This window comes from Oryza sativa, chromosome 8 (genome assembly GCF_034140825.1).
Source record: "Oryza sativa Japonica Group chromosome 8, ASM3414082v1".
NCBI lineage: Eukaryota > Viridiplantae > Streptophyta > Magnoliopsida > Poales > Poaceae > Oryza > Oryza sativa.
This window is the reverse complement of record NC_089042.1, coordinates 28,489,914-28,504,304: the sequence shown is the minus strand read 5'-3', so window position 1 is coordinate 28,504,304 and position 14,391 is coordinate 28,489,914. Positions and strand designations below refer to the sequence as shown.

Genomic DNA, 14,391 nt, shown 5'->3' with positions numbered 1-14,391 from the left:
ATACCCACAAACGTCAGCGTTAAAACACACCCTACCTAAGGTAAAACCTCGCTAAAAATTCTTATGGTAAACACACTTACTAAAATTATTATTTTTAATTTAGAGTCCGAGTTTAATTTAGATATTTATTTTGGAGAAAACCCTATAAACACAAAACCGACGCCCTTACATAAATATAGGGGACCAAGATAAATTGAAACAACCACCAATCAATCAATCTATTATCAATACCCTCCATATTCTACATCTCCATTATTCTTGCTATCTAAACCCCAAGTATACTCACCCCTCAATCTCTAAATTTCTCGTCGTCTCTCGTCTTTACGGCGTTAGAGGACGTGCCACCTGACTTATCGAGTCTAAGACAAACTGGCGCGAGTTCACCCTAACAGGTCCCTCTCGGGTGTTTGCTCGGCAACATCTACCACTTCTTACGATGGCGTGTCTTTCTCTCAATTTCTTGTCGTCTCTCGTCTTTATGGCGTTAGAGGACGTGTGTCACGCTTAGAAATGATGTAACATCCCAGCCTAAGGCTTAATAGGAATAATAGAATACTCATATAAACAAGTTGTAACTTCTTTTCCAGAAGCCGATAAGGTTAAGCGTGCTTGGTCTGGAGCAATTTCGGGATGGGTTACTGATCGAGAAATTCTTCCCGAGTGCGCACGAGGACAAAGCGTGCAGAAAAGACTTGTGTTGGTCTGTGAGGGCAGTCTGTGACCTATAAAAGCTATCATATGTAAGTGGGTCTGGCCTAGGAGAGGCAGGTCGTTATTACAACGTGCCACCTGACTTGCCGAGTCTAGGACAAACTAGTGCGAGTTCACCCTGACAGGTCCCTCTCAAGTGTTTGCTCGGCAACATCTACCACTCCTTATGATGGTGTGTCTTCGGGTGCTACTGCAAGTTGCACACTACGTCCTTAAGGTATGATGGTGCAATTCGGACAAACTGGTGCGAGTTCACCCTGATAGGTCCCTCTCGGGTGTTTGCTCGGCAACATCTACCACTCCTCACGATGGCATGTCTTCGGGTGCTACTGCAAGTTGCACACTACGTCCTTAAGGTATGATGGTGCAATTCGGCGTCAATAATATGGTGCATCTAACCACGGGGGTTCAAAACATTTTCCCTTATAAAGTCTTCAAATATATACAAAAACACACCATTCCAAAATTGAAAGGCCAAACTCTGGATGCAAGGAATGCTTACTATTTTAGCAAGTGCATATCTCCAAGCTTTCAAATTGTTCATCCAAAATCATGTTGGTTTTTTTCTTAAGCATCAGTCAACAAGAAGAAGCTTAGAAAATTGTGGTTCTTATTGTAGCCCTAAACCGTCGAACAAACTTAGGAAGGCAATTGGCCAAACTTGCCAGAAAGACTGGGCGAGGGCAGGAAGGTGGTCAAGGAATATAATATAGGCTCCTTGCTACAGGCCTCCATCGCTCCCTACCTCCCCTTAGTTACCACCCTGAAACTCATGAGGACTGACTTATCCTGATAGTTATACATCCATATCGGGTGCCTCATCCAGTATAAAAAATTCTGTCTATCATCTCTTACTTTCGATCTCACATATACTTTAGTATAAATGTACCATACTTCCCTAAAATACTGTCGTGGAGTCCAAACCTTCGACAATAGGTACTAAACCAAACAAACCATAATATCTATATCTATACCTAATTAAAAAATATGTAAGGATTCTAAGACTATTTTCATCTGTTGCCGCCATCATCATACGTATACACGGTTTTGTTGAGGCAAAACAGAATCTGACTGGAAACTCTAGGGTTCGCTTATTTAGGATAGGGCTCGATTCCGAGCTCGATACAATCTGGTTTTCCTCCGATTCTTGGGAAAACGGAAAGAGGAGGAGATAAGGATCGAAACCCCTCAATCAATTTTGCATTTTCTCCAAGGATGTGGCTGGATTCCATGGAGGAGGCGTTGGGCTGATGCGGGAGTCCCCCGACGGCAGGGGACGACCCTGTAGCATTGGGACCCACGCAAATAGTGAGAGGTGATCAGGGGAGGAGTGTTAGACTTGTTGTTGTTTGATAGGCTTGAAGCACGCTTGTGGGCCGAAGGAGGAGGAGAGGAGAAGGGAGGAAAGCAGGTCGGCTTGGCTGCAGACTCAGGAAAGAAATAGGATGAAAATGGCCCATAGAGAAAGAGGGTTTTTATTTAGATTGTTATTTAAATAAACGCTGAAATAATGTTTGTATTACTAAAATTAGCAATCGAGCTCTGAAAATTCTGAAAAAAAAATTCAGATAGTGTGATTAATCATGGAGAATTTAGTAAAAGTTAAATCTAGCCATATTTTATTTGAGAAATTTTATTTACCACATTTACTTCACTAGTATAAATACTATAAATAATTTATTAAATGATTTATAAATCCATGAAACCAAAATCAAGGTGCGACAGTTCATCCTGTTCTCTATTTGGATTAGGATGATACATACGTATGTCCATGTCGCTCACAAGAGTCGCATCATTCAAATTTCTGTTGTCGCTGCTCATCAAAATAGAGATCAATGAGATCAATTCAATGAAAGTGAATTGATGAAAACATGTCCCTGAGATATGTGAACTCAATGATGTCATCTTTTTTTAGAGGGGATGTGCAACTATGACACAACATTACATGCAACTCCAATCGTTCGTCTGGGCATTTCCGATTTGACCGCGTGTTCCCATCCATGGCGGTCTCGCGACCAAAACGAGCTAGTCCCAACGTCCCACGCACGACTGCTTCGTCAAGCCACTCCAAAACTAGATAGTACGGTGATGTTAGATCTACCATATAGTCAGACTAGTCGAGTATTCACCTTGATATAAATAAATAAATAAATAAATAAATATAGATATATATATATATATATATATATATATATATATATATATATAGTTTCTTTATATATAGAAGATGATGACATTTGTATTATAATTAATTACATAAAGTAAATCTTTCTCAACTTTTCCTTAATTTTCTCGTATTTTTTTTCCGTTGTAACGTATAGGCACTTTTTCTATTATATCTCTACTATTATAAAAATTGAAGATGTTTTTTGCCAATATTTTGGTACATCATCCGTGTTTGAGTTAGTTTTTAAGTTCGTTCGCTTTTGGAAATACAGATCCGTGTTTGAGTTGGATTATACGCTCGTTTGCTTTTGGAAATTTAAAAGGAATCATATAAGAAATATCTTAAAAAAACTCATGCTAACTTGAGATAAAATACGGACTCTTAATTTCAACTCATGATTTTCTAAAAAATATATTCAAGCGCCCTAACTAAACCGTACAACAATTATAAAATTAAAATTGCATTTACCCGTTGCAACGCACGGGTATTTTTCTAATATATATAAACATTTAACCAGGTGGTATTTAAGCAATTTTTTGTTAGATGGAAAAGGAGAGGAGAGGAAATGAGAGTTGATAGGGAAATTGGAAAGGGATTGAGCGTGAGGCGGATCCAGTGTGGAAACGATGGGGGAGGAAGCTTCCTCGTCGTCCTTTGTTGGGTTGGGTTGGGTTGGGTTGGGTCCGTCCGATGAATGTGAAGAAATCCAAGACTGACGAGACGACAGGGCCGGTGCGGTGCGACGGCGGTCGGCTTCGGCTTCTTCGTTTCCATCGCCGGCGGCGGCGCCTCCTTCCCTTCCCTTCCCTTCTATGCGCGGCCTCCTCCGCCGTGTCTACCTCCGCCTCCCCCCTTTCCCTCCTGCCACCTCTCTTTATTATTGGTCAAGAACAAGACCTGCAGCTGCAGGGCCCAACCACCCCATCCCTAGGCGCATGTCGACGTCCTCTACTGCCGCGGCGGTCGTTGCCGAGGGCTCCGCCGCTCGCCGCTTCTGGATCGCCGCCGCCTCGAGGGAGGCCGCCTTCGCCGCCTACACGCCCTTCCTCGTCTCCCTCGCCGCCGGGGCCCTCCGCCTGGATTCCTTCCGCCAATACATCGCCCAGGATGCCTACTTCCTCCACGCCTTCGCCCGCGCGTACCTACTTCTCCCTCTCTCTTACAGTACCAAACATCGAGATTCCGATTTCCATGGATCTGATTGATTAATTTTGATTGGAGCAGCTATGAGATGGCCGAGGAGTGCGCCGATGACGACGACGACAAGGCCACCATCGTCGTCCTCAGGAAGGCCATCCTCCGCGAGCTCAACCTCCACGCTTCCGTCCTTCAGGTCCCTCCTACTCTTATTCCCCATTCTCCCATCATCTATCTATTCTTCGGGATCCCCCCACCAACCACAACCCCTGCCTCATTTCATTTCGACTTGCTTCCTTCTAGTTTTACACCTCTGCAAGCTTTGTGCAAACCACCTAGCCGATCTAACTTGATTACTGCATACAATACATACTATGGTGGATACAACACATGCATTTCTAGCCGCTTACACTGCTAATTCTAGCTTGTTCATACCATACAGTCCATACTACATCATCAACCTTATGGCATCCACATACCAAGTACAATTGCCTCTTCCTATGTACTACTGCTTTTGATTTCAAAACCAAAAAAAAAAACTTCAGGCATGCATTTTAGCATTGCGATATGCATGTTTCATCTATATTTCCGGCTCTAGTTAACTAAATCATCCGTGAAGATCTCAAATATGCAAAATATACAATTCCTTGCCACGAGTACACCTCAGAATCATACATCCACAACTAAAGTGCTACCAAGTGCATTGCCATTTCAATCGGGGACTTGTGGCTCCTAGAGATGAATCACAAGTTCGCTACATGCCGCACGATGAAATCTGCATGTATGTAGTCTTTTGTCTGTGGCATAAACCAAATAGCCTTTTTCCTTCCAACTAGCCAATTTCCTTTTACTCCGATTTTCTCATCACTCATATCAGTTGCCTTAACTATATAATTTGCAGGAATGGGGAGTCGATCCCAACAAAGAAATCCCTCCAATCCCAGCCACAACTAAGTACACTGATTTCTTACTTGCAACTTCCACTGGAAAGGTTGATGGTGGGAAAGGTTCTGATAAAATGGTCACACCATTCGAGAAGACGAAAATTGCTGCATACACTGTTGGGGCTATGACCCCATGCATGAGGCTTTATGCGTATCTGGGCAAAGAACTTGCAGTTTTCTTGAAACAGGATGAAAATCACCCATACAAGAAATGGATTGAGACTTATGCATCCAGTGATTTTGAGGTATGGAATCGGAAGGCCGTGTCTTTTTATATTTAATTATTGATCCTACTGGCTTTTGCTTTGGTGCAGCTGGTTCATGCGCTGAAATTCTCTCCGTTTCCTCTTTTAAACAGAATAACGCACTCCAAATAGAAGAGTTGCTTGATAAACTAAGTGTCTCTCTAACTGGCGAGGAGCTTGAGATTATTGGGAAGCTCTACCAGCAAGCTATGAGGCTGGAAGTTGAGTTCTTCTCTGCTCAGCCAGTAGACCAACCTGTTGTAGCTCCACTCTCAAGATATTGTGGTCCGAAAGATAAGCTCTTGATATTTTGTGATTTTGATTTGACATGCACTGTTGTTGATTCATCTGCCATTTTGGCGGAGATTGCAATCTTGTCACACCAAAAGGCTAGTCAAGGTGGGGCTGATAGTTCCCTTGATCGTACAAAATCAGCGGACTTGAGAAATTCATGGAACATGCTCTCAAATCAATACATGGAAGAGTATGAGCAATGCATAGCAAGCTTGCTTCCTCCAGAAGAAGGTAAATTAAATCATCTCCCCTTGTTTCTGCTGAAAATTTGTGATTTACCAACTATACATAAATCAATCTTGCAAAGACCCTGCTGATGATTTAGGTAATTTGTTTTGTTTAATTCCAGCAAGGTCACTAGACTATGATCAACTGTATAAAGGTTTGGAGGTGCTATCGCAGTTTGAGAAACTTGCAAACTCTAGGGTGGTTGATTCTGGTGTCCTGAGGGGAATGAATTTAGATGACATCCGAAAAGCTGGAGAGAGGCTTATTCTGCAAGATGGATGCAAAATTTTTTTTCAAAAGATTGGCAAAACAAGGGAGAACCTCAATTTAGATGTCCATATTCTTTCCTATTGCTGGTGCGCAGATCTTATAAGGTCAGCTTTTTCATCAGGTAGGACTAAAAACCCTTGGTCAGTCATTCTTTCTTTTCTGATGATGTTAGCTGCTGCTAAGCTTATTTTGCTAGCCTGTGCTACTTATAGGCTTATGACTAACATCTCAGTATTGTTATTGCTAGAATTGTTTTAGTAGATATCTTTTACTTTCTTTTTTTGAAACAACCCACACAAGATAGTGCGGCTATCACAATGACCCTTGTGAGTTGTGACCAACTATCATTTAGAGTTCGGAGCTTGGTCGGTTATGTTTACCATGATATGATTTGATCACCATTGCATCAACTGTATTTTGGTGATTAGTACATTAAAACTGGAGTCGTGAACTGATAATAACTATTTGTGTCTTGTGATGATTGTGCACAGTTGGTTGTCTAGACGGGCTGAACATACATTCAAATGAGTTTGCTTTTGAGGGATCTGTTTCAACTGGTCATATTAACAGACAAATGGAGTCTCCTCTGGACAAAGCTGAAAAGTTCAAGAGCATCAAAAGCGACGTGGGTAGTACAGGGACATTATTGTCAGTCTATATTGGGGACTCGGTTGGAGATTTGCTTTGCTTGTTGGAGGCAGATATTGGTATTGTTGTTGGATCAAGCACAACCTTGCGGAGAGTGGGCAAACAGTTTGGTGTTTCATTTGTTCCTCTGTTCACTGGGTTGGTAGAGAAGCAGAGGCGAATAGAAAAGGAAGAATCATCCATCTTCAAGGCACGGTCTGGAATTCTTTATACGGTTTCTAGCTGGTCGGAGGTACAGGCTTTCATCCTGGGAAATGATTTCAGCTGATTGCTGGTGGCCTTGTGAATCGTTTTCCTTGGCAAACAAGTGTACAAGACTGGTGCCAATTGATGGACTTGATACGAGTAAAACTCGATGTGGCCATTTTATTAAAGCCGCATGCGTGCCGACTCTCTTCCTGTACGAATGAATTGAATACCTTGTGTTGTGCGATGGTTTTGTATGATCAATGTGTCATTGATTACACAATCGATGGACCCCTTTTCATTCGGGGGTCATTTCATATATATATTTTTACTTTAATTTCCGGAGTGTTTCCTGGCATTGCAACATAGTGATGCACCCGAGTGTAACTGTAGAGATGGTGTTTGTAGCAATAAAAAGTTGATTGCTGGAGTGGTCATCCATATTATGCTAGAGCCTGCATGTTCAGGGATGATTGAACCTTACAGGCAAACATAACATTATTCTCATATGTATAACGATTTGCACGTACGCAATATATATATCCCTCGATCTTTATTTGCATGCATACATATGTATATTGCATTGCTTGGGAGAATTACATTATCAATTATACTAGCTATATATAGCGTAGTTAATTATAGTATAGGCGGCATATATATAAAATTAGAGATATATATAGCGAGGTTGGTCGATATGTATGGGCCGGATGATGGCGGGCGTTCATGGCGCAGCAGCAGCAGTGGCGGCGTCCATGGCGAGGATGGTAGAGAGGTTGAAGGGGTGCATGTAGTCGGGCGAGGCTGACATGAACTGGCTGACGATGATGCGGTTGGCCCTCTCGGTGGGGTGGAAGTTGTCCCAGAAGACGTAGAGGGAGCGGTCGGGGCAGAGGGTGGAGAGCGCGGTGCAGAGGCCGACGCCGTTGTAGGGGCCCTGCCCGCAGCACGCCACCTTGGAGGTGGCGAAGCCGTACGCCGCCGGGTCGGAGATGAAGTCCATGTGCATCCTGTAGGCGTTGACGGCCACGAAGACGTCGCCGGCGCCCAGCTCGGCGTTGAGCTCCCGCGTCATCCGCACCAGCTGCAGGTTGTACAGCGCCGCCGCGCGCTGCAGCTCCAGGTCGCACTCGCCGGTGGCGCTGCGCGTGGCTAGCTCCGCCGGCGCGCACCCCAGCGGGCCGGAGCCGGTGACCAGCACTCGCCTGGCGCCCAGGTGGTAGAGCTGCCTCAGCACCTTGCCGTACTCGCCGATGATGTAGCGCACGTAGTCCGGCAGCGCGAACTCCCGGGACCTGGCTGAGAATGGCACCAGGTAGTAGTTGTTGATGAAGTCGTTGCCGCCGAGCGTGATGAGCACCAGCGCGCCCTCCACCAGCCGCCGCGCCGCCGCGCCACCGATCAGCCCGCGCACCCGATCCTGGTACTGATTGAAGTACCGAAGCTGCTTCTCGATGCGGATGATGTTGGCCTTAATTTCATTCAATATATATATATTTCTTATTAATTAGTTCCATTTTATGCATGCATATAATTAATTAATTAAGTACTAGCAGCAGCAGCAGCAGCAGCTTATTATTACAAACTGGATGCCGGTGTCGTTGAGGATGCCGACGCCGGCGGAGGCGAAGTTGGCGCCGTGGAGCAGCTTGGGTCCGTCCAGGTGCGGGCTGAGGTAAGGCAGCACGGATTCGGCGCCGAGGTACTCGCTGATGATGTCGGGGACGTTGAGGCCATTGGAGAAGCGCCCCGTGGCGCGGTGGGTCGGGTAGTCCACGCCGTAGGGCGGCGAGTCCGCCCGCGCCGTCGTCATCAGGTAGTTGTTGTTGCCGCTGTCCACCAGCGAGTCGCCAAACACGAAAAAGGCTCGCGGCTTCGCCTCGCACTCGCACACCACCGCTGCTGCGACTGCGACCACCACCACCACAATGGCAGCGCCTGCCCCTGCCCCTGCCCCTGCCCGATGATGATATTGTTCACTGTACTCGCGGCGCCCCATCTATAAGATATACTGTATGTACCAGGCAGCAGCTGAGGATTATATATATATAATTAATTTGCTGCTAGCTATCTGCATACTACATATGCTTGCTGCCTGGGGATATATATGGGTATTTATAGCCGGCCGGGAGCACTGCATACATACATGCATGATTGCTCCATCGATGCAGCAAACCAAATGTACCGTACGTGCCTGCACTTGTCGGTGTAACTTAACTAGCTAGGCTAGCTGCTGTAACAGCATTGTATTATTGTGCATGCACAGATCGATCGATGCGCCGCAAGAGAGCCCATCATTCTCACCCCTCACTCGGGCAAGTGCAACCGCACAGCTATCTCAACCTGAATGAATGAATATTACTACTCCGCAACATACATACACCAAGTGAGTTTGAGTCCCTACGTAACAAACGCACCGCATTTTTCAGGCCATTCAATCCTTCCCTCGCTGCCGCTACGTTCGTCTCGTCGGTGAATAAATTGTTCGTTCGTTCTCAGTCCCACCGGGAGATTGCATGCACGTACCGGAGTGGACTTGCTCACGGTACGTGCATACGCATGGACCGGCTAAATCAACATACTACTGGGTGTGTTTAGTTCATGCTAAAATTAAAAATTTGGTTGAAATTAGAACGATGTGACGGAAAAATTAGAAATTTATATATGTAGAAAAGTTGAAAGTTTGAAGAAAAAGTTTAGAACTAAACAAGGCCTACTCCTATTTTTGTTAACAAATCAAAATCCTCTTATCAAGCCCTGTTCGCTGGATCCAGCACAGACTACAAAACCCAGCATATCAACACATCCATTTCACAGCAAACCTCTTTTCTCAGCTACATCTCCTATCACGGATCCAACGCACAGCCAGGTAATACTCTGTTGCTATAAACGCATAACCAAGACATAATAAGAAAAAAAAAGGCAAGTTTTTGTGTTCGCATTTTTTTCCTCTCCCAAGTTCACCGGTGGATACACATTAGTCAAAATTCCCTAGCTGATCAAGGGAAGCGGTTACATAAAATGTGCATTGAATTAGTAAACATGGCTAACAAATCTCATTACACGACTGCTCAAGTCATTGAAACCTCAGATATCCAGTATAGCAAACCATGTTCAATGTTGTCATGAGTTGTTGACGTCGATATCCAGCTCTGACAGCATGGTAGCTAGCTCCCCTTTGCGATGAAGCTTCACAGTATCTACAACACCAGGAGGGGAACACCAACGTGAGCAACAGGAAGTAACACGAGTATTTCCTGCTTCAGCACAAGTACAAAGTGCAATGCATTGGTCGCTAAAGAAATGTGCATGTCCTGGCTTTTTACAATTTTGTGCTTGCAACAAAAAAAAATGCTAGGGCATCACAATATGGAAGACAATGCATGGCACATGCCAACTACTAAAAAAAAATTATTCCTCGCAAAAAAGGAAGATGAGAATCTCCCAGTGACCCACCTTGTAATGCAGATGGACAGCAAGTAACAGAATGGTCCTATTGAGATGGTCAAAGAGCATTAATTCATCATAACCTAGTTGATTTCTCTATTTCCGTGATTCTAAAGTAGAACAGCATCCATCCACAGCTAAACCCGATTGCAGCAACAATAAACAAAAGAAATTATGTCCCTCAATCCACATAACCATAATACCCAAGGAGCATTGTTGCATATCATGAATATGTAATACTGGTGACAGCGTTGTAGAAGAAATGTGGCTAATAATAATTCAACAAAGAGAACAAAGGTAGACAACATACCTGTACAGCCACCAATGTGCTTTCCACCTGAAATGAAAATAAGGCAATTAGGCAAGTGAATTTGGTATGGCAATATAGCTTGTCAACAGTCAAAGGACGAACATATGCATGTGTATTGTGTACATATGAAAAACATAGGGATGCTTGTCAACAAAGTCATGTACAAAGAGGGGGGGGGGGGAAGCTAGGTAAAACTCAAATAATGAAAAAAAAAATGAAGTACCAATGAAAACATTAGGAACAGTGGACTGTCCAGTCAGCCGCTCTAACACCTTTTGCAACTGAGGTCCCTGTGCGCCTGAGAACAGATTGGCAGTTAGTTACAGGAATATGAGAAGGCACGCATTGGTATGCAAAGCCATCAGCCTTGTAAAAAACTAGAATGTTTTTTTTCCCTTGTGGAGGATTGGCTCGAAAAGAGATTTACAACTTTAAAAGGAAGAGTAGAGAACATGAGTGTGGATGCATATTTGTTCCAATGTGTGGACAAGATAAACTGGTTTTAGGCATAAAAGTCCTCCATATGACATTTAATGGTGGTGTGTTAAAATTGCAAGCGGAATAGAAGCGAGTTAAATTGTGAGAGATGGAAGATGAAGTTGACATGCATACCGATAGGGTTAGTGTATTGGTATTCATAGACATGGAAGGAGCTTTTGCAATAGGATTAGTGCAAGCTGATTTTGGGTAAACTTGGTGCACTATTATGTAGCTCAGTTTACTACTCCAGTTTGCAGCTTAATGTTGCAATAGGAATAAATTTCAGGCGAATCCATGTTGATGTGCTTTCCATAATAAAAAGATTTCAGGCTTTGGCAAAGGAGATTCGTCCAATCGAAACAGATATATATACAGTACAGGGCATGAGGTGGAGAAGGAGGAGGATGAAGCGAACCGAGTTGGTCGAGCTCGATGACGTGCGGCTGGACGCCGATCCGCTTGAAGAGCGCCTTGACCTCCATGGAGTAGCTGCAGCGCGGAGAAGAGAAAGGTGTTGAGTGAGGAAAGGGGGGGAGGAGGAGATGTGGCCTGTGGGGGTGGGTAACTTACGAGCACCAGGACTTGGAGTAGATGACGACGGGGTTGTCGGCGAGCGTCCTCTTGACAGAGTCCTCCATCCGCGAGCCGAAGGAGGAATCCGGAGAGGAGGAGGAGGCCCTGGTGGCGAGGGACCTGGCGCGGCGTGCGGCGAAGGGGAAGCGAAGGCGAGGAGGAGGCGGGGAGCAAGAAGAGAAGGGGAGGCCAAGGGCGGCCACGGGAAGGCGGGAGAGGGTGAGGCTCCGCGGCGGCATTGGTGATGGAGGGGATAGGAGGGATCGCCGGCGGCGGATGGATGGATCGATAGGTATCTCGTCTCCGGCTCCGGCTCCGGCTCCGGCTCTTTCTCTCTTTCTCTCTCTCCACCGCAAGCAACGCAACGCAATCCCCTCTTTGATGGGCTGGGCCAATGGGCCGTGCGGTGCGGCCCATTGTAGCAGCCCAATTCAGACACATGTCCTCCTCCTGCGGTGCGGACACAAGACAGACTGACAGCGACTGCGAGAGACATCTACTAGTCTAGTCCCTATCACTCCACTCCACTCCACCACCAAACCCAAACCCTCACCAATGGCGTCTCCGCCGCCGCCGCCTCGCCTCCTCACTCCCAAGCCCGACCCCGACGCCCCCCTACCCCCGCTCCCTTACCCCGACCCCAACCTCGTCCAAAGCATGCTCTTCTCCGCCCAGTCCCCGCAGGCGCAGCCGCAGGCGCCGCCACCCCACATCCAACCCCCCGCCTCCGCCTCCGCCGAGGCCCCCTCCGGCGACGAGAAGAATAAGAAGAAGAAGAAGCGGGCCCGCGCCTCCCAGGAGATGGTGCGCATCACCAACCTTAGCATCGCCGACCACCTCCACTACCGCTCCCTCGTCCGCCGCGCCCGCCTCACCTTCGAGGCCCTCCGCGCCATCTACCAACGCCAGGACCTCGCCACCGCCGGGGGAATCCGCAACCGCTTCGACCTCCGGGCCTCCAGCAAGATGCTCTCCAAGGGCCTCTGGATGCACCGCGACATCCGCACCGTCGGCTCCATCCCCGGCCTCCTCGTCGGGGACTCCTTCTTCTACCGCGCCGAGCTCTGCGTCCTCGGCCTCCACACCGCCCCTCAGGCCGGCATCGGCTACATCCCCGCCAGCATCGTCGACCAGGGCCACCCCGTCGCCACCAGCATCGTCTCCTCCGGGGGATACCTCGACGACGAGGACAGCGGCGACGTCCTCGTCTACTCCGGCAGCGGCGGCCGCCTGCGCAACCGCCTCGACCACAGCGCCGACCAGACGCTCCAGCGCGGCAACCTCGCGCTCCACTACAGCTGCCACTACGGCATCGAGGTGCGCGTCATCCGTGGCCACGCCTGCGACCACAGCCCCAGCAGCAAGGTCTACGTCTACGACGGCCTCTACAGGGTTGTCACCTCCACCTTCGGCCCTGGCAAATCCGGCCGCGACGTCTGCAAGTTCAAGCTCGTGCGCATCCCTGGCCAGGACGACCTCGGCAGCAAGGCCTGGCATACCGCAGCGGAGCTCAAGGATGCACTGGATTCCAAGATCCGCCCGCCCAAGTACATCTCGCTCGACATTGCCAAGGGCAAGGAACCATTCCGCGTGCCCCTCTATAACAAGCTCGACGACGACAGGTCACCCCTCTTCTACGACTACATTGCCTGTCCCGACTTCCCCACCACCCAGCAGCTGCTCAAACGCCAGACCCAGAGGGGCTGCCACTGTGCCGAGCTGTGCGGCTCCAGGTGCAGCTGTGAGAGGAAGAACAGGGGGGCCGACGGCCCTGTGTACACCTCCGATGGCATCCTTCTCAGGGGACGCCCCTTGGTGTACGAGTGCGGACCCCTGTGTGGATGCCCCATGACCTGTCCCAACAGAGTCACACAGCAAGGGATGAAGCACCGCCTCGAGGTGTTCCGTTCCAAGGAGACAGGCTGGGGTGTCAGGACGCTTGACTTGATACAGCCGGGTGCCTTCATATGCGAGTACGCCGGCGACGTGCTCTCCTTGGACAGCCACTCAGGTGACGCCCCTCTGCCTCCGATGGAGGACGGGAGCTCCATCATCGACCCGACCAAGTTCCCCGAGAGATGGAGGGAGTGGGGAGATGCATCCGTGGTTTACCCGGACAGGGTACCCCATTTCCCCCTATTTGCAGGGGCGCGCTACCGACTCGACGTGTCACAGAGGAGGAACGTGGCTTGCTACATTAGCCACAGCTGCAGTCCGAATGTGTTCCTTCAATATGTAATCCGTGGCAATGAGGATGAATCCTACCCTCACATGATGGTGTTTGCCATGGAGACCATCCCTCCAATGCGGGATCTGTCCATCGACTATGGCTTGGACTAGGGTCCATGAGGGGGGAGGAGGGATCAATGGCTGGTAACTGGTTTTGGCGGGCTGAGGCAACGTTAGGAAGCTGCAAATGGCCCCACAGACAGTTGGCTCGTCTTTTTGGATATTTTGTAGGTGAGCAGGTATCTCTTTTTGGGTACCCATAGTGCTCTCATTTTGGGGTAACTAGGGTGCAATTGATGAGTTTGTTCTAGGATTGGCATGAATGAAGAACTTTGCTAGGTAGCAAAAGGGGCGCATCAATACTGCATCACTGGAAAGAACTATTCAAAACCATTAGTTGAATAAACTTTGTGTTAGTTTGCTTATTTATGATGATGAAAACATGATATATACATTTTTTAAGCTTGAATTGGTTATACATTTCATTTTGACATACAAAGTTCACGAGAGTATTCTGTTCTGCAT

General features: G+C 47.4%; 4 protein-coding genes across 5 annotated transcripts; 2 read left to right on the top strand and 2 right to left on the bottom strand.

The window, feature by feature from the left end:
* Window positions 1-3,534: 3,534 nt before the first annotated feature.
* Window positions 3,535-7,279, top strand: LOC4346355 (bifunctional TH2 protein, mitochondrial). The gene is made up of 6 exons (NM_001424292.1): window positions 3,535-4,016; window positions 4,103-4,211; window positions 4,917-5,204; window positions 5,318-5,729; window positions 5,848-6,117; window positions 6,488-7,279. The coding sequence occupies exons 1-6, from the start codon at window positions 3,691-3,693 to the stop codon at window positions 6,910-6,912; spliced, it is 1,830 nt and encodes a 609-aa protein (NP_001411221.1). The 5' UTR covers window positions 3,535-3,690; the 3' UTR covers window positions 6,913-7,279.
* Window positions 7,280-7,337: 58 nt separating this feature from the next.
* On the bottom strand, window positions 7,338-8,909 carry LOC4346354 (GDSL esterase/lipase At5g33370). Its single transcript, NM_001424291.1, has 2 exons — window positions 8,410-8,909; window positions 7,338-8,298 (listed from the first exon to the last, which is right to left on the bottom strand). The coding sequence occupies exons 1-2, from the start codon at window positions 8,824-8,826 to the stop codon at window positions 7,552-7,554; spliced, it is 1,164 nt and encodes a 387-aa protein (NP_001411220.1). The 5' UTR covers window positions 8,827-8,909; the 3' UTR covers window positions 7,338-7,551.
* An 833-nt stretch (window positions 8,910-9,742) lies between these two features.
* LOC9269420 (monothiol glutaredoxin-S10-like) lies at window positions 9,743-11,948 on the bottom strand. 2 transcript variants are annotated; one of them, NM_001424290.1, is made up of 5 exons: window positions 11,635-11,938; window positions 11,480-11,553; window positions 10,808-10,882; window positions 10,585-10,611; window positions 9,743-10,027 (listed from the first exon to the last, which is right to left on the bottom strand). In NM_001424290.1, exons 1-5 carry the CDS (start codon window positions 11,874-11,876, stop codon window positions 9,951-9,953), a joined length of 495 nt encoding a protein of 164 aa, NP_001411219.1. In that variant the 5' UTR covers window positions 11,877-11,938; the 3' UTR covers window positions 9,743-9,950. The 2 variants fall into 2 exon arrangements, with proteins under 2 accessions (NP_001411219.1, XP_066168991.1); XM_066312894.1 differs by lacking the exon at window positions 10,808-10,882 and having other exon boundaries at window positions 9,755-10,027; window positions 11,635-11,948.
* Window positions 11,949-12,131: 183 nt separating this feature from the next.
* Window positions 12,132-14,291, top strand: LOC4346352 (histone-lysine N-methyltransferase family member SUVH9). Its single transcript, XM_026027330.2, has one exon. The coding sequence runs from the start codon at window positions 12,193-12,195 to the stop codon at window positions 13,975-13,977; it is 1,785 nt and encodes a 594-aa protein (XP_025883115.1). The 5' UTR covers window positions 12,132-12,192; the 3' UTR covers window positions 13,978-14,291.
* The last annotated feature ends 100 nt before the right edge of the window (window positions 14,292-14,391 follow it).